Raw genomic sequence first — 23,523 nt, forward strand, 5'->3', positions numbered from 1 at the left:
TATTTCCGTCTTATTGTTTGTAGTTATTTCACAATAAGCCGTACATTTTAAAGGCATAAATAAACGTGATATTCTGTCCTGCAAATTATTATTGTTTTTAGATGGTCGCTTAGCCACCGTCTAAGGTGGTTAGTCTAAAATTCAGGTCGATACGCCTTAGCTACTAGGAGCCCAATACCCGCTTACTACGCGTATCCGCGCGAGAAAGAGTTGTATAATTTATGCAAGAGGTTTGAGTTCTCCAATTATATTCATTCACAAATGGAAACATGATATTAATATCGTGTTAAATGCAATAGTTTCGAACGGTGCTTTTATAGAAAAGAATCAATAAACAATGATCGCATTGTACGTGTCGCGAAGGAGATTGTTTATGAATGAATAAAATAGTCCACTAACTGCAGCGTCTTCATGACGTAGTATTTTTGATCAGTCCATTCATAATATGAGGCTATTAATAGATGCGCCTGTCGATAAACAAAGGAAGGTCCACGGGCGATAACAACGCAATAGGTGACGCTCTCACATACACCTCAATGACGTAGTACAGGTCATTCCTAAATTGAGGCTATTAATAGATTCGGGAAAAAGTTAACGCTTACTTATATTCTAAATTTTTAAAACGTTGAACATAAGTTCAACAATAACTTCAGCGATACGATAGACGAAAACAAAAAAATGTTTCATAATCGCTAAACCCGAATATAACAAACAATTTATAATAATAATACGAATGACCTGTTTCGTAACCTCGTTCATGCTACTACAGCGGATATTTCTGGAAAACGTTCTTTGGTTCTCAACAGATAGCGGCGATCTTTTGTATTTACGGGTGCTAGCAACGCAATAGTAGAAGGTTAGTAGAAGGTTTAACTTGTTTATATTCACAGTTCTCAATACATAGACAGTTTGATATGAGTTCATCAATTACTACAGGCATACTATAGGCAACCTCGAAAATGCTTTATAATCGCTAAAAACGAAAACAACTAAATATATTATATTAAATATATTTTATAACAATAAATATCTTTTAAAAATGTAGTCGGCGTATACGCTGACTTTGAAATAAAGTTAAAAATTTACTTTTCTAAATAAATAAATACAATTAAACAAAAGTTAAACTATTGTGTTGTGTTGCATATTCACCGCATGAAATGTGTGTAAAGTAAAGTATAAAAACATGTTATTGTTTTCGGTGAACGTGTTAAAATGGTTTAATACTATAAACACATCATTCAGAATATAACAATCATTACAAATAAACAAACCTTATAAACCAACCTACACATACTTTTGCGTCTTTAGGGAAAATATACGCAAATGTATCACCAGTACATGACATGTGTATACATATTTCCATGATGAACAATATATCACATACAACAATGATACCTTAAAACTCCCATTTCAAACCAAATGATAGCTGTGTTAATTGATGATTAAACACCGATACATAAAAAGCACGATATATAATTTGAGTAAGAACCCAGACAGTAACAACCAGGGCTCCAGATGTACGGGCAAGGTACCCTTGGATGTAATATCACCCTCCGGACAAAAGCCCCCACCCCCGCCCCTTGGTTTATTGTAAAATAATACCGGTAACATATTTCATCAATATATTTATTTCTATTGCAAACTGGGTTTGGGTCTTCTTAGAATAAGGCTCACCCATATCACATTGTGTTACGATTTAATTATGTACAATTCCTTACAGTGTCCAACACCATTATACTTCTTTTCATCGGGAAGTCTTTTAACAGTCGCGGCTTGTAAACAGTATCAGACAAACTTTCACACCAAATAATCAAATCCATATTATAGGTGTAACATTTTACCGATTGGTCCAGGCGGGTGGGGGGGTAGGGGATTATGTCCTTTGGTGTACCAAGAGAGGTAATGTCCGTGAGAATACAGTCATCGGGTGTACCAAGGGAGGCAATGTCCGGCGGAATACTGTCCTCGGGTTTACAAAGGGGAAAATGTCCGGGGGAAAACTGTCCTCGGGTGTACCAGGGGGGGGGAGGGTCCGGGGGAATACTGTCCTCGGGTGTACCAGGGGCGGGAGTGTCCGGGAGAATACTGTCCTCGGGTGTACCAGGGGGGAGGGGTCTGGGGGAATACTGTCCTCGGGTGTACCACGGGGTAAATATTCGGCGGAATACTGTCCTAGGGTGTATCATGGGGGGGGGGATACGGGGGAATACTGTCCTCGGGTTTACCAGGATGTGTGTTTGTGTGTCTGGGGGAATACTGTCATCGGGTGTCACAAGGGGGTGTCCGGGGAAATACTGTACTCGGGTTTACCATGTGGGATGTGTTTCCGGGGGAATACTGCCCTCGGGTTACCGGGGTGGGGGCCAGGCGGGGGTAATTATGTCCTATGGTGTACCAGAGGGCATCCTTGATTGAAAAATAGAAAAGTATTTTAGTGTCGCCATACAAATGTTAAGTTCCAGGTCAACTGGCATAGGCACCCATGTTTAACACAAATGAATATGTCATAACGCTTATCTTATTTCACATACACTTGCTCACATGTACAAATACCATGAAGCGTATTATTTGTAAACGAACGCAATCGGCCCAACTAATTTATATTCAATTCATATTGCTCACCTAAACAATTATATTCGGAACTACCGGGTACCTAGTTTTCATATAGAATAGTTCAATTATGCAAATATATGTTTAAAGATAAGAAAATGATAGTTGGTTCATTGTCAACTCATGCATGCATACATGAAAGAACGATCGAACGAATGATCGGCATAATGACTGTTAGGATGTCACTTCACTTTAACATTCCCTCCACGCCCAGGTACACCTGGATCCGTCCCTATGTCACTTGGTACCTTACAGTCTTTTACACCTCGTACATAGAAACTTTTCCTAAAATAACATTAAATATCACATGACGCAGTTCTGTGATCATACAAACAATATAAGTAAATGAGTTATCAACAATTTTACATAAAAGTATTTATAATTGTTTATGTTTCAATCATTCTAAATTAACAACAAATACATTGAACTTCTCTATTTACAGAGTTGGTAAACAAAACAAATATATAGAACTCACTAAACATATATTTGAAAACATATATGATACAAACATGTATTTAAAAGAATATTTTGCATATGGGCAATTTACATATAGCAGAACAAACGTGTTTGAAGTATTTAAAACAAAACTTCTATTTGGAAGATTGATCTCGTGCAGTGTATTTCTGCTGCGCATCTAGAAATAATTATCATTTTCTTCTTATATTATTTTCCTTGTTATTAGGAAAAATGTTTCTGGGTAAAACCAGTCCTTGGTGCAATTATGGCATGCTTTGGTGAAGATATTGAATGCTGTAGGCTTGTTCACGTAATACAACGTTTCACATGTTAGCGCAGAAAAAGAACAAATGATTACATTTTGTAACAACTTTTGATATACATGTGATATATAACTTTAAATCCACCGCTATAACAACAACAACAAAAGCAACAATTGTAAAAAATAATCATAACAAAGGAGACAACATTAGAGGATGAAAAGCTATAATAAGATACTGACTATTGACACTGACCATTAACAAATGTGTTAATTAAATTAGTAAATCCTATTCAGGATTAAAGAAATCTCTTATAAATTCACTCATAAACACAAATATTGATTTTTCCCACTTGTTACAAATAGTTATCAAGACCATCTTTAAAGTTTTGAAACATTACTCATACTCAAAACTATATTGCAAAACGTATGGCACTCATCTTTGTTTTATAAGACAAACAACTCACAATAGACGTTTCACTACTTTTGAGTTATGTTATAACTTGGTCAATAATCAATTCAAAATGTGAACATTTCTGACATAATTGTGCATGTCACTCTTTAACTTGTAAATAAAAAAACAATGATATAAATAATAAAACAAAAAATAAATAAATATATACAAGGCAAAAGCTATAACGCAACCCAAACTAAACAATCCTGATATTTTTGAAAGGAAAAAAAGAGTACATGGTTGTGAAGCTGAGTGATTTTTCTATTAATAAATTTGTATTCCATATAAAAAAAGTATGGGATAGTTTAGTCTGTGGCACCTTATAACTTTTTTAAATGTAAAGTAGAAAACAAAACACATAAACATTTCGAACTTTAAAAAGAAAATCTTAACAATAAATATACATTTTCATTTTTTAACGGCTGTACTTGCCGCAAACACAGTACATGTGTCATTTTATCAAAGAAACCATCCTACAAGGTGATACATGTTCATACATCTGTACTATAAATATTGACAGTACAATTAATTAAACTTATGAAAATGAAATAAGCAAAATGATATATAAATAAGTTCAACATATATACATTTCTGGTTACGGTCTTCATGGACATCACAATTTAGTATCACAAAATACTAAAACATCTTTAGATGTAACAATGTTGATATTTACATAACATCCCGCCGTCTATACAAACACCACACATAAAATATATGTGCACTTATTAATAAGCATGTATTTTACACTTTACACACAATTTGAATGAATTCCAGCTTTAAACTGTGTGACTTGTTTTTTTAATAAATTAATTGTTCTACTGTCACATATCCATACATTTAAGATCGCATGAAAAGTTTCCCATTCTTCGCACAAGAATTACAATACCCTTCATTTGCTGGATTGCCAAAATTATCACACCCTGTCAATGTAAAATTTGCACACTTTTTATTAATCTTCCTACTATTTTCCACCCTTGCATATGCATTCTGGAATTCGTCCGCATATCCTTCAGTAGTCTGTGCATGTACAGGTGGCCTGGTTGCCTGGTAACCAGCATGAACTGACAACCCCAGCTGAGCAGCTCCACTTGCCTTCTGTATTTTATGGAGCTCCTGAAGTTTTTCTTGCGTGAAATCCGGAGGAAATCGTGCCTTCGCTTCCAGATAATGTTGCGAGCACCGGTTTTCCTGCTTTGGATCGCCGTAACGTTCGCATCCTTTCTGGACACACCTTTGTGCACGGCTTAATGATTCTGTGAAAGGGCGGGCCTTTGGTACTTCCTTTGGAGTCTGTTGCAGAACTTCAGTCATGTGCTTTCGATTACTGCTTGCTAAAACACATATAGAACTGGTAAGGTAAACAAAATATCTACACTGACCAAAAGGATTTGGAGGGATCTTTCTTTACCTAGGCAGAACATTTTTTATTTGGGGGAAGAAATTCTGCCCCTTTCCAACTCTCATAAGGTATATATATTTCTCAAAAAAATGCCTACAATTCCAAATTGAAAGTTTCAAAAATAAAATAAAACTTAACATTAAGTTCATTTTCCTTTACGTTGAACCTAAGTAAATAAAAGATTGAAAACTTTTTTATTCTTAATTTTAAAGTATTCGTTAGCAAAAAACGACAACATCAATTTCAAAATTTTAGTCAAAATAATGTGATTTTTCCCAATCCAAATTACCCAAGTGCCATGACAAATATGTTGACAAAAAAACACAACCAATAGATATCAGATTGATGAGCAGGAAAATAAATGAAGACCACATGGATACTATGTCTAAAAAAACTCTCAAGACAATCTTGGTTATTAACTTACACGATGAAAACTGACATAAACACTTTTATATTTATTTCACTTTTACATAGTTGAGCTGAATATTTTATGCAACTGATAACAAATTGTACTACACAAAATACTGGTTCCTTAAACAATAATTACCAGATTTGATGTCATATTTGATCATTGCTCTGGTAAAATGGGACTCAATGCATGTCCGTAAAGTGTCGTCCTACATTAGCGTGCACAGTCTGCACAGGCTAATCAGGTACTACACTTTTTTTCATTTATGGAATTTTTCGTTAATAAGAATCACTTCTGAACTAAAATCCAGTCTAGGTGGAAAGTGTCCTCCCTGATAAGCCTGTGCTAACTGCACAGGCTAATCTGGGATGATACTTTATGAACATGCATTAAGCCCAGTTTTCCACCAGCTAGCTCATTGACTTACTGGTTCCCTTATGGCATGAAGAGCACAGTCCTCCAAACTGGGGGGCTGCATAGAACGCACATCCAGCGGTCTTACATCTCTGAATATCACCATTTTCTACAATAAAAAACTTCCAGATTTAAATAAAAGAGAGGTTGAGTGGTGTATATCAACACAAGCAGGCCACAATTAACACTACTGGATCTAATAATGTGCGCAAGTAAATTGGAGAACTATTTATAAATGTGTTTTATGGCACAACACTTAATTTGTTTGTGTGTAAATTAAGATGAGCAGGTATAAAACGAGAACATGAAATTGACTTGTTTTGTTAAATATTGTGTTTGAACAAAAGTAAAATGAAATCACACAAATTCTCCATTGATTCTTCTTTTTTTGTAATTTAGATTCCAGAACAAAAATTGATACCATAACAGTTATTATTTGATATTCATACATGCAGGTTTGTGTAAGGCTTACATTTTGCCAGTTCATCAGTATATTGGTGTTTCTGCAGTTAAATTAGTAAGACAAAACTTACTTAAATCAACATCTGCATATAAAAATTAGACATTTCAGGAAACTACAAACTCTCTATCTTAATATAGTATCATTACCTGAAGTTTGCAATGCCAGATTTCTGCTAAGATTTCTGCTTTTAATGCTCTTCGCCTTCTCAATGTCTTCCGTACATTCTGAACAAAGTTTCCGAGGAGGGTAGATCATATTTTTGCAGGCAGGGTACAAACACTTGACCTTGTCCTTAGAGCTCAGGTTGATTGGATTAAGCTCCCTTTCTTGTTCTTTCGTCAACTGCACCGGCGTGCAAGAGACCTCTAGCTGATTCTCTTCTAACGGACTCGAGACTTCCAGTTGGTTCTCATCTAACGGACTCCACATTGGAGTATTTCGTTCATTAGCTAGCTCGTTGCATTGATAACACAAGTCATGCGTGTTACCTGGATCCCGTAACCCTTGACAACCCGGTGTAGAGCAGATACGCTTTCTGTGGTCATACTTTGCCAACTTACTCTCCTGTAGTTCCAGTGCAGTTGGTGCTGAATTTCGATGCTCTTCTCTCTCATCGTGTTCAGCAGGTAAGGACCGTAAGCTTGGTGGCAGAGAATTTGAACGTGACTGCGATTCGCTGTTCAGGATCTTCAGTTCGGGAGGTTGAACTATATTCAAACCTGGCTGGGGTCTATTAAGGAAGCAGTTTGAACACTGACCGTTTGTGTGCGCCATGTTGGGGCAAAACGTTCCGGAACATTTCGATTGACAGAAATCAATCGGTCTTCCATGCGCTGGAAAGTAATTCAGTTCGTAACATTTGTCGCAGTATCCATTGTTAGCTATCTCAGCTTTTTTATTACAGTTTTGGGTCTTACAAACTTTGTCTGTATCACCATACACTGCACCCATTTGACTTGTAGATGCTACTGCATGAGTGGATTGTTCTAATTGCTTAACCTGACTGAACGGCCTCATGTTTCTATCTTTCAAAGACACCACTTGTGTCTCCTCCATATCTTCACCATGTTGACTTGCAGTTCTATGAACATTGCCTGGGTTCTGAACCAGACGGCTTGCGTTTGAAACAAAGGGACCAGATTTCAAACCGAAGGGGCCAATATTTGGTACCAAAGGGCCAGTATTTGGAACTAAGGGTCCGGAGAGTGGGGGAGCAGTGGGCGGAGCTAAAACCGGTGGGCGGTTCCTTTCATAGCACTCGTGACAATAGGGAGCAGTGGCCTTAGAGCATCTGAACTGACAATGTGGAGACGCACACCTATCTGGCATCAGCGAAAAGAACTCTGGGTCAAGACCGTGTGGCGAGTTCCCAACTGCAGCCTCATTTTCAGCAACAGGATTTGTGGTTATCTGGTAATGTCCTTGGGCATTCAAAGTTCCTACAAATTTTGGGTAGCACTCATGGCAGAAAGGGTACGTGTTTTTGGAGCAAAAGAAACCACAGCCACCTTGGCAGTTTTCGTTCACCATTGAAATATCCTCATATGGTTCATGTCTAACTGGGGGTCCCTGAACGCCCCAGTACATAGGCCTCTCCAGTTCTGGCAAAAGACCTGCCTCTATCTTCCGTTTAATCTCCTCTTGTTTAGCATACTGGATGGTGAAATCCTTGAAACACTTAGAGCATAGACCATTCAGAGAAGGGTCAGCTAAGTATACGCAGCCATGGGTACAGCATCGTTCCAGTTCTTGTTGTCTCATGAAAGGCCCCAACTGGTTGGCCATGCCAAAATCCTGCGGAAGGTTCAAACCTCCCGCTGGAATTATGTTTACCACATTCTGACCTTGTCGATTAGTTTGATACTGGAATTGAAATGGGTGCACTGCAACGTTTGGTGGTGGTTGAGGATTCAGGATACGCTGGTAGATCTCTCTGCAGTCCTGCCCGTAAGAATCCACAAGATTTACCTGTTCCGGCAATGGAGTATGGTTCAGAACTGTAACAGGGATTTCTATGCCGTTAGTAACGACAGTCCTCACGTTCAAATACTCTTTCAGGAACTGCTCGACTCGATTCTGCTCTCCGGGTAACAAGAATCTACATGGCAACATACTAATGTCCTTGGAGACGATGGCAACACCCTGGTAAAGGTCATCTGAATCTGACGCCTTCTCAAACACGAGTGGCGCAAAATGGTTCCGATGATAGGCCAAAACAAGTGGGCTTTTATGACAGTGAGACGGTGGAACTCCCAAAGGGAGATAAATCCCGCCAATGTGACTCTCCTGAATCTCCTGGTTGAATACGTTCCTTGCCCTGGTGTCCGCAAGCACGATGATAGCTCGTCGAAGGGTGTTTGCGGCAACATACAGGTGGATGGCCTCTAGTGTCTCATAGGGGAGGCCGTGGGATGACTCTGAGTCATCTGTCCCTTTCTTCACTTTCTCCCATTCCAAATTGTGTTCCTGCAATTATTGAATAACCCGTATATTATAAAAATGTATACAAACATTTGACACAGAATTTAGTTTAAGCCTATTTATTTAAGCTTGATTGCATCTTAAGCCTAATGCTGATTGAAACGCTCTCGAGTCCATTTTCTGGGTAGTATTTGATGTCTTTAGGGGAGATTGAAAGAATACTCCCATAGTGGGCATTGAACCCATGACCTTCTGGTCACAATAATAGGTCTATGTATATTCTGTTTCGAAAAACAGTACTATAGGAACTTAAATTATGGTACACTGTTATTAAGTTAGGATATGTTGACATGTTGAGTCTTCAAAAATGTGTTGTTTTTTTTTACTAAACTGGGTTACACAATTTGTATTTAATAATATTATTAACTTAATGCACATTGGGAAAGTAATATCACTCGCATAGGAGGTACAATTGTTTAACAAGTTATGTCCAATTATTAGCACCGGCGGTAGTAACCTCGCAGTAACTGTGCTGACAAATTAATTAATCTGTGAAAGAAGATGAAGTTCTTTTACAAAGGTCAACATATATAGCAAATATACAAATAAAGCAAATGTGGGATTCATACCTCAGTGTTCAACCTGAACTCAACTTGGGATGCACCGAAATCTACGCGTTCGTTAAACAGCCATCTTTTGTTGAACTGTCGACCAGGATCCATTGCAATGTTTAGGTAGAGAAGTCGTCTCAACCAGCTGTTTGAGTCCTCCATTCCCCACATGGCTTGTGATACTGCATGCAGTAAGCAGTTGCCATCACCTGGTAGGTTTAGCAACACTGATTTTGCATTTTTTGAAATTGAAATTGTTTTTCTCTCTCATTATTTATGTTTTTAACTATAATATTTGATTGGAACAAAATTTATCTGTATTTAACATTTTCCTGAAAACAAGAAATGCTAACAATCAACAAGTTAAAACTTTTTTTTACTTAATTGTATAAAAAGGTTCAATGTCACCTAAAATTCTTGTTCATAGAGTGTCAAAATAGGGACGGCAAAAAAATGTATCAAAAACAGAATCAGGCTGTGCGATACAAAAAGAGTTACCGCTTTGTTTTATTGATAGCATCTCATTTTTTGCCGGATTGGGAAAAGTATCCGTACCAGCCTAATTGGAAAAATTGAATATGAAAAACCCTGAAATTGGGAAAATTCGGGTTGTGAAGTTTACATATTGGGAAATTGGTGTATTTGATTTTTTGCTCCCAATTACTTTAAAATTGATAACTAAATGTTGTCAAGTAATCAAATATTATAATTAGCATTTTATGTAAACAAAATATATTTTTCAAACTTTCAATTGGGAATTTTTTTGACAGCCATTGGAAAATTTGTAGCTTTTTCCTTATTGGGAAAGTGCCGTTTTCAGGTACTTTATAAAAAAAATCAAAAAAATCGCTGATTAGATATATTTGAAGTGTTTCCTTAAAACCTTGAAAATGAACATAGAAATTAAGACTGCAAAAATATGTACTATCAGTAGTACTGATACCAGCAGGTTAAGGCTGTAATTTGTAAGATAAAAAATAAAAGAATTTGGGTCTAAAATAGTAATGCTTTAAGGTACTCAGGTATAATAATATCTAATGATACTATGATGGCACTTACAAACTTCAAATTATTATAGTACAAGAGAGGAAATGGAAAAACCTGTTGTTTTCAGCGGATACAACTTCTTAGTTGTTCTACACCAGTTGATGATCCGCTCCTGTTCCAGATCGTCGAGCATGTCACGGTCTACTAACGCCTCAAGCATGGCATCGTGGAAGCTTCTGGGGAACAATTTACTACTTGGCAGCGCAATCTGATACTTGCTGTATGCACTGCAATTAACAAACAATACTGAATACATATAAATAGAAAAAAATGGCATGCAGCCCTTAGTACTCAGCACTTTTAAAAAGACAAAATCATTTAGGATGAAAAATGTACAAACTCAATACTTACTACATTTCAAAAGAACAAAACAAGGTTGAAACTATTTAAAACTTCAAACTGAGTACATGTAAATAGCAAAACAAACAGGTTAAGAAACATTTAGCACTTAAACACAGCCAGTACATGATTTAAATAGCAGAAAACAAGGTTCATTATAGCTAAAACACATTTTTTTTAAAGAAAATAACATTTTGAATGTTGGAAAATCACTACTTGGTACATAACATTAAAATAGAAGATATCAGGGTCATAAACATCTACAGTTTGAAACCCTCTGTATGGTAAAATTTCTCTCATGATGTGTACATTAAAATAATTCATTTATAGTAAAAACATGTCAAACAAAGGGAAGGCCTATATGGCAGCATGCAGTACTATGCCGCCCAAAGGTCCCACCCTCACCCTGTAACCACAGACCCCCACCATGCAATTTCTTGATCTGATCACATTATTATGAAGCAAATTGAAAAGTTATAAATTAATATTATTATATTTAAATACATTGTACAAATATTAGTTTAGTCAAAAGCTATTTATTTCAACTCAATGGCATCTAAAGGTTATTGAAATGACCTCAAGTCCGTTTCCTGGGCAGAGCCAGTACATGGTATTTTTAACCCTGTGCATGCTGGGAAATTTGTCATCTGCTAAAATGTCGTCTGCTGAATTTCTAAAATTAGCGTTTTTTTAGATTTTTTTCAAAGAATAATATCAGAATAGCAAACAGTTTTGATCCTGATGAGACACCAAGTTCTGTGGCGTCTCATCTGGATCCAAACGGTTTGCAAAGGCCTTCAAAATTCAGTTCCAGCACTAAAAGAGTTAAGGTTGATGTAAAGAATGCTCCCACAGTAGGGATCCAACCTGTGACCTCCTGGTTGCTAAGTGGACACCATATCCACCAGCACACCGCGATCTCAGGATCTACAACCTACATTCATATTACACATTCTATATAAAACAGGGATAATATGACCATGACAAAAGTGAACCCTGCTCTTTTCACATCCTAGATGGGGCACTTGAGCCTAAACCATATAAACACTTTTCATGATTATTCAGCACATGTTTAAAGTTGAAAATGATATGGACATTGGTTTTGAGTGTTCAGTCAGAAACTGAAAACGTATACAAAAACCAGGAAGATAACTGTTGATATATTAAAATAGAATGACCTGTATAACACAAATAAACAAGGAAGATATAAATTACTGGTTTCTGTTTAAAAAAACAAACAAATGATAGTAAAACATCAATTTATGATTTTTTAACTTATAATGTTCTTTTCATATTATATAATATTTTATTATATATATAGGTGGGATGTAGAGAAAGAAATTTACCTCATATACAGCAAGGCTTCCCCGTTGTTCACTGGAACATCTTGTGAGATCAGTTCTTTAAGAATCTTTACACGACCTGGACAGCTATGTTCTAACCGTTGCTTGAAGCATTCTGTGTGTTCACCATTTTGTCTATCCATTTTTTCAACGTTATTTAACGCTCTAAAATATATAATCAGTTAAATATGGATAACTGTTGCCATTAATTTTAGCTGAGTCAAATGTTTCGAAATATTAAAACAAAAATAAAATGGTGACTACTTATGGCAACTGATAGTAGTATCCAGGTCTATTTATAGATCTGGGGATTCCAAAATTGAAGAAATGAATAACTTCCAATTAAATTTTACAAACGCTTTGAAAGAAAAACCAACATCAGTCCTCTGTGATTATATCTGAACTTACCCGTCAACATATCAGTACAATCCCATTTAATTAAATAAGTATATGAACAAAAGTACCGATATATGTACAATTGATATCAAGAGTAGTAATTACTAAGCTATGCAGGTCAGAATACACTAAATAGTTTCCCTATATAATTCAATGGGAAAGCGACAACTTGAGGCCAAAATAAATGCAACATTTTGCGCATAGAGACCCCCATAACCATACCTTTTCTTAAAGGCCATTCTAAGCAGAATCGATTTATGCAATAAAAAAGATATGTCATGTTCAATGCAAGAAAGAACTTGAAACAAATCAAAATCGACTGTTTTTGCAACTTTTTTTTTTCGGCCGTTTCATAGTGGAATGTAACCTTTTTCAGTGCGATGGTTTACTATAGTCTTCAAGTTTATCATATTTCAGGGATTCAGTAGTAAACACCTATTCATGCCCTACCATTATCTCCGAAAGATAACACCCGAATAATAGATAAAAGTGTAAAACATGCCTTCCTGTCAACTTTTCTTAGAGAGTACAGCCCTTCATGAAACGGTTATTTAGTGTACTGTAACCTACACCACACCGTCGCCGTTATGGCGGAATTGTCCGAGGAGTCCCGATTGGTTATCTAGATCTCAACTATCTAAATGGTGTTTGTTTTTAAAATAACGCATGCTTGTAGCGTTGGTTAAATCAACTACGGCAAGTACTTTTCTAGCTTTTGCTTGTTATTTTGTCTTTTCAGATCAGATTTTGATATATCGGCCATGAAAATGTCAATGGAAACGATCGGCCATGAAAATGTCAATGGAAACGGTCGACTAAGCCGGAAGCCTTTGTAGGTTAAGATATGCAATTACTCTTTATCTGAACGAGAGGGTGGACATGTAGGCTACATTATACTTGAGACATGTTATCATTCACTGATTTTTAATACATGAGTACATGTTGACTCAAGTATAATTTTAAACGGAAATATAATAATCATATCATATGACTGATATAAAAAAATGCATACAGTGTGTCAACCAGTTCCGGATAATCAGCAGTTCCGATTAATTTGTATTTAATTTTCCATAATGCCCCAATAAAAATCAAATGATAAGTGTCTAAGGTATACAGGGACGATTGAACTTTACCGGTACGCATCACTTAACATCAAACAGCGCACCCTAACCCTTAACACCTAACACATAACAACTAACGCAACACCTTATAATCCTTTTATCCTATATATTTCTTTAGTATCAGAGGCTACCGCCCCCAAACCCCCGCTTTGTCGAAAGTGGTAAACAACTGCGTACCGGTAAAGTTCAATCTAGCCGGTATACATTAGGTGATATGCTGTCTGCCCTAACCTGTTATAAAACAAAATAAATTCTAGCCTTTATTTTTACATCTTCTCACATTGACACTAAATCCTGAAAGAAATTATTGTGGTCAAAAGAATTAACGTTTTTTGCCAGGTTATTCTTAACTGGTTTACTGACTGTATGTCTAATGGGGGTGGTTCCGGGTGCTGGAGGTTTCGGTAAATGACAAATTCTGTAAATTGGATTTATATAGTAAATGCTGTGGAGGTTTTAGTAAATTGGTTTTTATAGAGGTGGTATCTACAATGAGGTGTTAATGACACCTATTGTTGGCTTACAATAACATCAGGGGCATATATTTGCAAACGGTGGATTAATTTTGAGTTGAGAAATTAATGCTATGCCTACGGTAAAGAATAAAGGGGCATGAATGAGCTACCTCTGAACTTTGAAAACAAATTCTTTAAGAAGTTGTTGATTGCTTGAAATTAAAGGTCAAATTACGAGTGCGCTTTATATATAACAATGTTTTATTTTTTTTCTGGATGAGAAAAACACAAGAAAAAAAACAACATATTATACGTGTACGTAATTTATAAAACGAAATATAATTATACGCGTTATGTTTTATAATTTTGTTAAGTGCGCATTGAGTTAAGCGAAGAGATGCAAACTAAATTACACATAATTAAAAACTGATAAAAATGACATCTAACATAACGCCAGCAGACCTGAATGAATACACTGTGTATAAGCAACCTGCTGTGGTGATCCATATCTTATCAGCTTAATACACAGGCACCTGGCTATTGTATTGGAACAATGGAATCACGGCCAAATTAACTGATTTCATGTTTTGCCTGAACAAATCCGTTGAATAAAAAAATACTTACTGATTAACTTTGTTATCCGTTTTATTTACCATATATTATAAATAAGACACATTTAAAACATGGATACAATATATATAGGACATATTTGAATCTTTCATTTCATTTAAAAAAAAAAAATAAGGGCGTACTCACATATAAATAAGATACAAATTGAAATTGAGAGTCCCTTCATCTTTAAAAAGAAAATAGATGAGTGGTCTGCACCCGCAAGGCGGTGCTCTTGTTTTTTCTACAGTGGTTGTGAAAAACATTCTACTTTGGTTAGGCCTTAGATTAAGCAGGGTGGACATTGGGCCCCTTCCATTCTTATGCCCACCCTTTAAAAATATATGGCCCCTACCCTTTCAATTTTTATGCCACATCTTTTAAAAATCTGTCTCACCCTTTTTTCCCTTTTTCATTTGTCAATTTTCTCATTAATGCAGACACACTAAACTTTGTTTTATCGGTCATTGACAATTTTATAGATGTATAACGGAAGGTTATTAATGTAACATTAACATTCATATTTTATTACTTGACGTGCGTTAGCCACACTTTCTAATGGGCAGCGTGCTTATTCCTAAATAACAAACTGACTGATTTTGTTCTTTTTGCAGATGGCTGTGGCTAAACATGTCCAGACAGTATTTTCCTGGTTATTGACATTATTAGGCTGGGTGTTTGTGCCACTTACTAACTATCTGTTCTCAAGATGGTATGATAAGACCGTAAGAACAGTGCAACCAGTGGAGGATGAAGTTTTGCTTAAAAGTGCCACAGAAATAGCAAGGAAAATACGCTCCAGAGAGGTCTTTGTAATATTAAGCCTGTTTTTTTTAAACACTTCATTTCCAACGTAATTGAAATATTCTGGATTGTTTTATGTATACAGAATCTTAAATGTCTTTATTCATAACACTTAATACCTGAGACAGAGATAACTTCGATTCATGTACTTAGTAGCAACAATGAAAACATGTAGACACAGTATATTCTTTGGTGGTCAGAGGTTATTTGTTTTTCAAGTTGATTGTTGATTGATTAAGTACCTTGCATTATTATCTACAATTGATTTACACCTCCATTAGTCATGGTCAACTCAGTCATAGCTTCTGGTAATTTGGCATCAAATATTATTAGCTAGACTATTGCAGAGGGTCACACGTCAATTCTAATAACTTTAAAGAGTATTTAAATTGAATAAGTTACCTTTTTTAAATTCTAAATTTTCAGTCTTTAGTTTACATATTCGATTGTAACTTTGACAAATATCCAACTTAAAATATATCAATGGGGTCATTAAGTTGACTAATGGAAAATGAACATTTTACTTTTAAAGCAGAACTTGAAAAATAGTTGAGCTTCAAAGACATCTTTTTTATTATATGAATGGTCTTTAAACAAATCTTTTCGTGCACCTTTGTTTTCTCCACTTTAAATAAGAAAAGTTAATCTTTATTTTGAATCATTTGCACCCTTTGCAGCTAAGAGCTGAGGATGTTATGTCAGCGTCAATAGCACGAGTGCAGAGAGTGCAGGGACTTGTGAATGCAGTTGTTGCACCTCGTTATGAGGATGCCATTGTGGAGGCCAGAGAACTAGACAAAAAGTTGGATGCAGATTCGAGTGCTGAAGAGTTTTCTGAAACTAACATGCCATTCCTTGGGGTGCCACTGAGTGTAAAGGAGGCCTTTGCTGTTAAAGGTATTTCCAATTGTTGTTAAGTTCATACTATTGATTGTCAAGCCATTCATGACTTTTTTTATATAAATATCAGAAACCAATTTAATTGACAGTTAGTTGTTCTTTAGGTTAAAGTATGTTTTAGAGATTTTCATGTCAGTTATGTCATTTTTATTAGTCAGAAATCAATTTGAGACGTAGTTAATAGTTATGTGCTCTTTAGGTAATACACTGTATGCATTCACTTTCACACAAAGTAAAAATTGAAGACTTTTTTTTCTGCTTATTTCAATAAATTTAATTGCACTATGTCGTAATCGTAAAACTTCAATACATTTGAGAAACAATTTTGTATTCCAGGCATGCCCAACTGCAGTGGTTTGGTATCGCGTAAGGACTACAGAAGCACACAAGACTGTCCAGTGGTTGAGCGGTTGAGGAGGGCGGGAGCCATACCATTCTGTATGACAAATATCAGCGAGCTGTGTATGTGGTACGAGTCCGCAAACCGTGTGTATGGACGCACGAGCAATCCGTATAATACAAGCAGGATCGTGGGCGGGAGTTCAGGTGAGGAAATACAGTACAAGTAGAAATCAACAAAATTGTTATGAGTTTTATTAATCTGCCAACTGATTTGAGATCATTATATGATTTATTGGAAAATGAAGGCATGAATGAAGCTGGAAAATTGAGGATGGGAGCATCTATCAGGTTTCTGGCATTTATGACTGAATATATGGTAATATTTTAATATTGATTATGAATCAATATGCTGACTGTATTGTAATTGTATTATTTATAATTTTACACATAGATCTATTTACAAAATTGGAAGGAAGTAACAATCTGCTATATTATTATTTGAACTGGTTGCCTGCTGTTATATTTAGCTGAATAATTGCTTATGTGGGTTAATGGAGGAAGTTTACTGTTTAGATCTGTGAGGAGGAAGTTTTATTTGACCTTGTTTTTTTGGACTGATATGTGGCTTTCAATTAAGAGGAAGTATATATGTATATACGTAGAATATCAATAAACAGAAAGAATATTATAAGTATACGCATATTTAATATCTATAATTGTATATAGGTACAATATTGATCAACAGGTGGAATAAAGGTATAGGAGTAGTGTAGAGGTAGCACCCATGTAAAGCTGTATCAACTCGCTTTATTCAAATCCATATTAAAAAGAAATTTCAGCGAGTAATTCAAAGCAATCGTTTTATGTTTTTCGTGTTAACATTTTATATCAAGACATGAGCCTTGCTCTTAGATAACAGCTTTTAATGCAGTCTGCACAGGCTAATCAGGGAACACATGTTCCGCTTTTCAGGTATTTGTTGAAAGGAGTCTCTTCTAAGCAAAAGTCCAATTTAGTCGGAAAGAATTGGTCCTGATTAGCCTGTGCTGCCTGCACAGGCTAATCTGAGACGAAATTTTGCGCACAAGCATTAAAGCCTGTCTTCTCAGAGCAAGGGACATATCTAACAATCCTGTGATGTGTTTATGTTACATGTATACAGGAGGAGAGGCTGCTAACATAGCGAGTGGTGCCGCAGTGTTGGGAGTGGGGTCAGATATTGGCGGGAGTATTCGGATGCCTGCCTTCTTCTGTGGTATCTTTGGGCACAGATCTTCAAGAGGCAATTAACAACAATTTATACATTTGATTTTCCCTTATATGAATTGACAGTATTTTAATTAGGTATAACAATCTTATGCGCCTAAAACAACCTTTAAAATTTGTGTGATACATTGATTAAAAGTCAGCATCTGCAGGGATATTGTTTAAAATAGCTGTTGTGGTTTTAAAATCCTAAGTCTTAAAAAAACACAACAAATAAAAAGCAAATAAAGCAATATACTCGAAGAATCAACATCATTGTTAACACCAGTATTTTTCATAGTTGTGGTATTGTTACCATGACATGCCATCTCATTGAGAATTTGAGATCTAGTACTTTTTGCTGGAATCAATCAAATCAAAATTGGAATAAACCATGTTATGCTATGCATTAGAATTACTGTGGAGTTAAATCACTTCAGGTACAGCTATACCTCTGACAGGTTAAATTCAAATAATTTATTCCCAGGTTTCAGTTTAAAAATCATATTTTGTCCAAGTACATTCACTATGTATTGTAGTGCAAAACAGCAACATCATTGGGCATAGCTGGAGGATCATTTTTGTTATATTTTGCAAGGTCTTGTCAGCAAGCTAGAGTCTTATTTTTATGAAATTTGCACAACGAGTATGCTCTTGCAGGCCTGGTCCCGAACGAGGGTCAGTTTCCCATGGCAACGGGGTCAGAGGTTGACCTGCTGAGTACAGGGCCCATGTGCAGGTATGCTGAGGACCTTTTGCCCATGTTGAAAGTCATGTCAGCCAATAATAAACAGGCACAGTTGGATGAGAAGGTAAAGCTAAGTAAAAGCCCCATATGTCTTTGGTTTGTATGAAGTCGTGATTGATAATTTTTGTCACAGTTCTACCTTCATTGTAACTGTAGAAGAATTATGTAAGATTTAAAACGAAATCAGTTAAATACCCAACACTAAAGAGAATAAGTTATATAGAATTATAAAGCACAATAACTTACAGAATCATTCCCTCTGAATTCACAAGACACACAGGTGTAATGTTTGCAATGTTTCTTCTACAAAATGTATTAACCAATTTATGCCTAGCGTCTAGAAAAAAGGCCTTGTCAAACAGCGTAGACCCAGATGAGACGCCACATGATGAACTGTTTGCTTACAGGATTTTCTGTAAGATATATTCTAAATAAAGAAATAAATATACTAGACATCCCTAATTTTGGAAATAAATTGATCCAATTTAGAAGGATGGGAGAGTCCACTAGGCATAAATGGGTTCACATCATGCCCCAAGGGTCAAAACTGGCCACAAAATTGGGGTCACATGATTTATATTGACTTATCAATCAAAATAACTTAAACAATATTTTGGATGGGAAACCATAGTGTACTATTTGCTATGTACAGTGTTGTTGTTTTTTACCAAGAAGGATGGCTAGAATGATCAAGGTTTTGGCAGGCGGTTGGGCTGACGGCTAAGTGGATCAGTTTTCATGGAATCTTCACCAAACTTTCTTGAAATGTTTGTTGACAAACAATGGAGTCCAAGGTCAATGGTTAGTCAAGTTGCACCAGGCACTACAAATGATTTTCTTACGACAGTTGTATAATTGTGTCCATTTTGTTTTTATCAATTTCCTATAAATTTCATGTGGAGTTGAAGATCTTTGTCACTATTGGCACAATCTCTAGTTCAAGGTGGTGGGCTGTTAACATTTTTGTGGTCTCAAGAAATGGGGCCTCTAGTTAAAACTTTCCATGACTCAACACTGGATTGAACACCTGTATTTTATGACTCCGTACTTTTACTGCTTGTTTTCCATGGTAGGTGGATGTTACCAAGCTGACCATATACAACATAGAGGATGATGGGGGAGGGCTGCTTGTGTCCAGAGTTGATCCACAGCTGAAACAGGCGCAAGCCAGGGTAGGCTTCCGTTTGATTATTTGTGTCCTGTTCCGTGAAAATTGGGAAAAATGCATGTGCGTAAAGTGTCGTCCCAGATTAGCCTGTGCAGTCTGCACAGGCTAATCACTGTAATCAGGGACGACACTTTCCGCTTTAATGGTATTTTTCGTTTAAGAGAAGTCCCTTTTTACTGAAAATCGAGTTTAAGTGGAAAGTGTCGTCCCTGATTAGCCTGTTCAGACTGCACAGGCTAATCTTGGACGACACTTTACACACATGCATTATGCCCAGTTTTCTCAGAACAAGACACATTTGGTTATTCTGAATATGGGCGTTTTTTTCCAAATAAAAAAATACTGGACCAATTGAGCTTCCTTCTGGTAAAATCGGGGGTTAATGAATGTACCTTAAGTGTCGTCCTAGACATTAGCCTGTGCAGTCTGCAATTATGTTAAATTATGTTTGGTTAACCAGTGTTCTGACTACCTCAGTAGTTGAAAAGAACTGAAGAGTAAGTCATAAAATACACAGACAAAGAATAATTTGAAACTATTTATGTATTTGCAGGCTGTACACTATCTCCAGACATCATTAGGAGCGACAGTAAAGAACACGTCAATATCTAAATTTAAATATGCCATAGACATGTGGGGAGCAAAAATGACGAAATCCGGCGGCAAATCGTTCTGCGATTACATGAGAGGGGACCAAGGGGAGGTAAATCCATTGAAAGAGCTGCTACTATGGCTGGTGGGTCGTTCCAAGCACACACTGCCGGCTATTGCTTTGGGGTTATTTGAAAAGGGGGACCACTTGCTAGAAAATGTCAATAAGCGGGCTCTCAAAAGCTTCGACAAAATGGAGGAAGAGATTACGACCCTGTTGGATGAAAATTCCGTATTAATTTACCCCACCCATCCGAAGATTGCGCCCTACCATAACCAGCCATTGCTGTACCCATTTAATTGGGCGTACACCGGGCTGTTCAATACGATGGGACTGCCTGTTACGGCCATTCCCTTAGGGTTGAGCCGAGAGGGTCTTCCCATGGGTATGCAGATTGTGGCGGGCATGAATTATGACCGAGTGTCCATTGCTGTGGCTGAAGAGTTGGCAAGAGCAAAGGTTGCTGAGTGGGTAAACCCTGGTGCTGGGCTCGACTAATAAATCCTATTGATTGCATTCCAAGATCAAAAGCTATTTATTAATTGTTTTGATGTCTTGTTTTGTTGTGTCACTTGATACTACATGTAGTAAAGTAAATGTTATAGTGTACTTGCATCATTAAGTATTGATTTTTGGTGATTATTTTTTGTTTTTGCTTTTATAGCTTTAACTTTTTAATATCTGTGATTGTAGTCTTGATGTTTTCAATGTGATACACACGTGCCATTAAAGGGATCTTTTCACGTTTGGATAAATTGACAAAGTTGAAAAAAAATTGTTTCAGATTTGCAAATTTTTGTTGTAGTTATGATTTTTGCAAGGAAATTTTAATACTGAACATTAACCATGTTCTAAAATATCCATTATAAGCATCTTTTGAGGATAATAATAAAGCACTAGAAACGCGAAACAATTGTATTATTTGGAACGTTTTGTTGTTATCATGATATATTGTGACATAACAAGGATTGCATTTACAAGGTGTAATATACATCTTATACTATGTCAGCATGCCTGGCAAAATGGTTTAAGCGCTAGACTTATACTCATAGGGTCAGTGAATAGAACCTGGGCGTGGATAACCTTCTTTTTCTTTCTTTTTTAAATAAATATTTTGTTGTTTACAGAACTCTTAGTCTCGATGTTTACATTTATCAATTTAAAGTATTTAATGACAAACTTTAAAAAACATACCAAAATCTGTGAAAAGATCCTTTTAAAAAATCCAAAGACACAAGGATCAAGATGTATTATGCATTAATTTTATTGTTTAATGTTTGTGCTTATATTTCAAAAGAGAACATGTGCAATTAAAGATAACATACAGTATGTAATTGTTATAAAGTTAAACTGTCTCATGTCACTAAAAACTGTGCCTGTTTTGAAGTGATTAAATGCTTTATTGTCCACAAGCGGTTTTACCGGAGGGGACTTATGGTTTGCGCTCAGTGTGTCCGTCAGTCCGTCTGTCAGTCAGTCTGTCACACTTTTCTGGATCCTGCAATAACTTTAAAAGTTCTTCATATTTGTTCATGAAACTTGAAACACGAACAGATGGCAATATGGAGATTATTCACGTTATTTCCTTTTCTTCCTACGTCAAGAATTCTGGTTGCTATGGCAACAAATATATATATATATAAAATCTGACAATGGTGGAGCCGATAGGGGTCATATATTGCTTGGCAATAGTCTTGTTGTTTCATTGGTTTTAATAAAAAAAATTATTTATTCTATAAATAATAAGTGTTTAAGATAAATGAAAGCTTGTTTTATTTTTTGAGAAACATTAAGATGAAAAAATGATATTTGTGTTTTTAAGAAACATTGAGGTGCTTTATTTTCCAGTTGAATAAAAAATGTTTGTTCCTGTTTGTATTCTTATGAGATGACAAAATAGGATCACATTTTATTACGTTTTCTCCTTTTTAAAAGTATGTGTCGTCGTACGAACGCTTTAACATATTTATAGTCCACATGTGTGCATTAAAACCAAAATAAAGTTGCTTCTACTGTTTTTTGTTAATTGCCGTTAGTTCCTGATATCTGATATTAGCAAGATTTGTATTGAAATCTACCGTCACGCTAATGTACATTCCATTTATTTTAACGGCAAGTGTTCAACTGCTAGCTGCTAGTCTGTTCATTCTTTCTGTAATGTTGTTAAGTATGGCCTATGATGTATGTGAGAAATAATTCAAATAAACTTCATAAAATGTAGATTATTTATTTATTGATTTATTAGAAGATCTTGTTTGTAAATGAAAAACGTATGCCGTATTGTGGGTTAAGTTTAAATGTTCATATGAACGAATATAATACAGTTTTTATTTAAAAGATATAAAAAACAGCTTACCACAACCCTAATTATAAACCTCCAAAGAATTTTGTTTAAAATGACAAATACCTATATTGAGCAAAAAACGTGTTTTTTGCTGCGGAAGCTTGAAGACGTCGTTTACAATTGATTATCATTCATTACGTGCATGTAAACGCAGCGTAATGGCTACACCGAAGATACGTACAAAAAAGTTGCTTGCTTGCACTTACCCGAGGGGCCCTTATTGTATTCATGCATTCCCTTATTGTGTTCATGCATTCCCTTATTGTGTTCACGCCTGTCCCTCGTATCGCAGATTGAGTTTTCAAGCATGGTTGCTTAACTTTGCATATTTTTGGAAAACGTAAGAATACCATTATACTCAATGCATTGAACGGATACATTTTGCAACGCCAGTTAAGATTACAAAAATACTTCTCTACTCGCGTTTTACAGGCGCGCCACTATCTATTAATCGATTAATATCGAATTCTTTTGAAATGTCAAGGGTAAAACAAGACCAATTTTTCAGTAGAGA

General features: G+C 35.9%; 2 protein-coding genes across 3 annotated transcripts in view; one reads left to right on the top strand and one right to left on the bottom strand.

Annotated features, from left to right (window-relative positions):
• Nucleotides 1-1,142: 1,142 nt before the first annotated feature.
• The window catches only part of LOC127852932 (tumor necrosis factor alpha-induced protein 3-like), a 32,389-nt gene continuing 10,008 nt past the window's right edge, over nt 1,143-23,523 (bottom strand). For both annotated transcript variants that reach the window (XM_052387011.1, XM_052387010.1), the window contains exons 2-7: nt 12,229-12,390; nt 10,598-10,770; nt 9,515-9,705; nt 6,611-8,930; nt 6,015-6,110; nt 1,143-5,110 (exon numbers count right to left, since the gene is read on the bottom strand). In XM_052387011.1, the coding sequence (XP_052242971.1) occupies nt 4,617-5,110; nt 6,015-6,110; nt 6,611-8,930; nt 9,515-9,705; nt 10,598-10,770; nt 12,229-12,368 (3,414 nt within the window). In that variant the 5' untranslated portion in view covers nt 12,369-12,390 and the 3' untranslated portion in view covers nt 1,143-4,616. The remainder of the gene's footprint in view (nt 5,111-6,014; nt 6,111-6,610; nt 8,931-9,514; nt 9,706-10,597; nt 10,771-12,228; nt 12,391-23,523) is intronic.
• Nucleotides 15,390-22,885, top strand: LOC127852933 (fatty-acid amide hydrolase 2-like). Its single transcript, XM_052387013.1, has 7 exons — nt 15,390-15,612; nt 16,288-16,507; nt 16,847-17,056; nt 18,015-18,134; nt 18,758-18,909; nt 19,919-20,017; nt 20,567-22,885. The coding sequence occupies exons 1-7, from the start codon at nt 15,421-15,423 to the stop codon at nt 21,161-21,163; spliced, it is 1,590 nt and encodes a 529-aa protein (XP_052242973.1). The 5' UTR covers nt 15,390-15,420; the 3' UTR covers nt 21,164-22,885.

This window comes from Dreissena polymorpha, chromosome 12, assembly GCF_020536995.1.
Source record: "Dreissena polymorpha isolate Duluth1 chromosome 12, UMN_Dpol_1.0, whole genome shotgun sequence".
In the NCBI taxonomy this organism is placed as follows: Eukaryota; Metazoa; Mollusca; class Bivalvia; order Myida; family Dreissenidae; genus Dreissena; species Dreissena polymorpha.

What these genes read in the sequence shown, in the direction of transcription:
- LOC127852933 (XM_052387013.1), top strand. Translation starts at nt 15,421, where the DNA reads ATGGCTGTGGCTAAACATGTCCAGACAGTATTTTCCTGGTTATTGACA. An exon ending in GATCGTGGGCGGGAGTTCAG is followed by an intron (nt 17,057 to 18,014) that starts GTGAGGAAATAC and finishes ACATGTATACAG; the next exon opens with GAGGAGAGGCTGCTAACATA. An exon ending in TGGGCACAGATCTTCAAGAG is followed by an intron (nt 18,135 to 18,757) that starts GCAATTAACAAC and finishes ATGCTCTTGCAG; the next exon opens with GCCTGGTCCCGAACGAGGGT.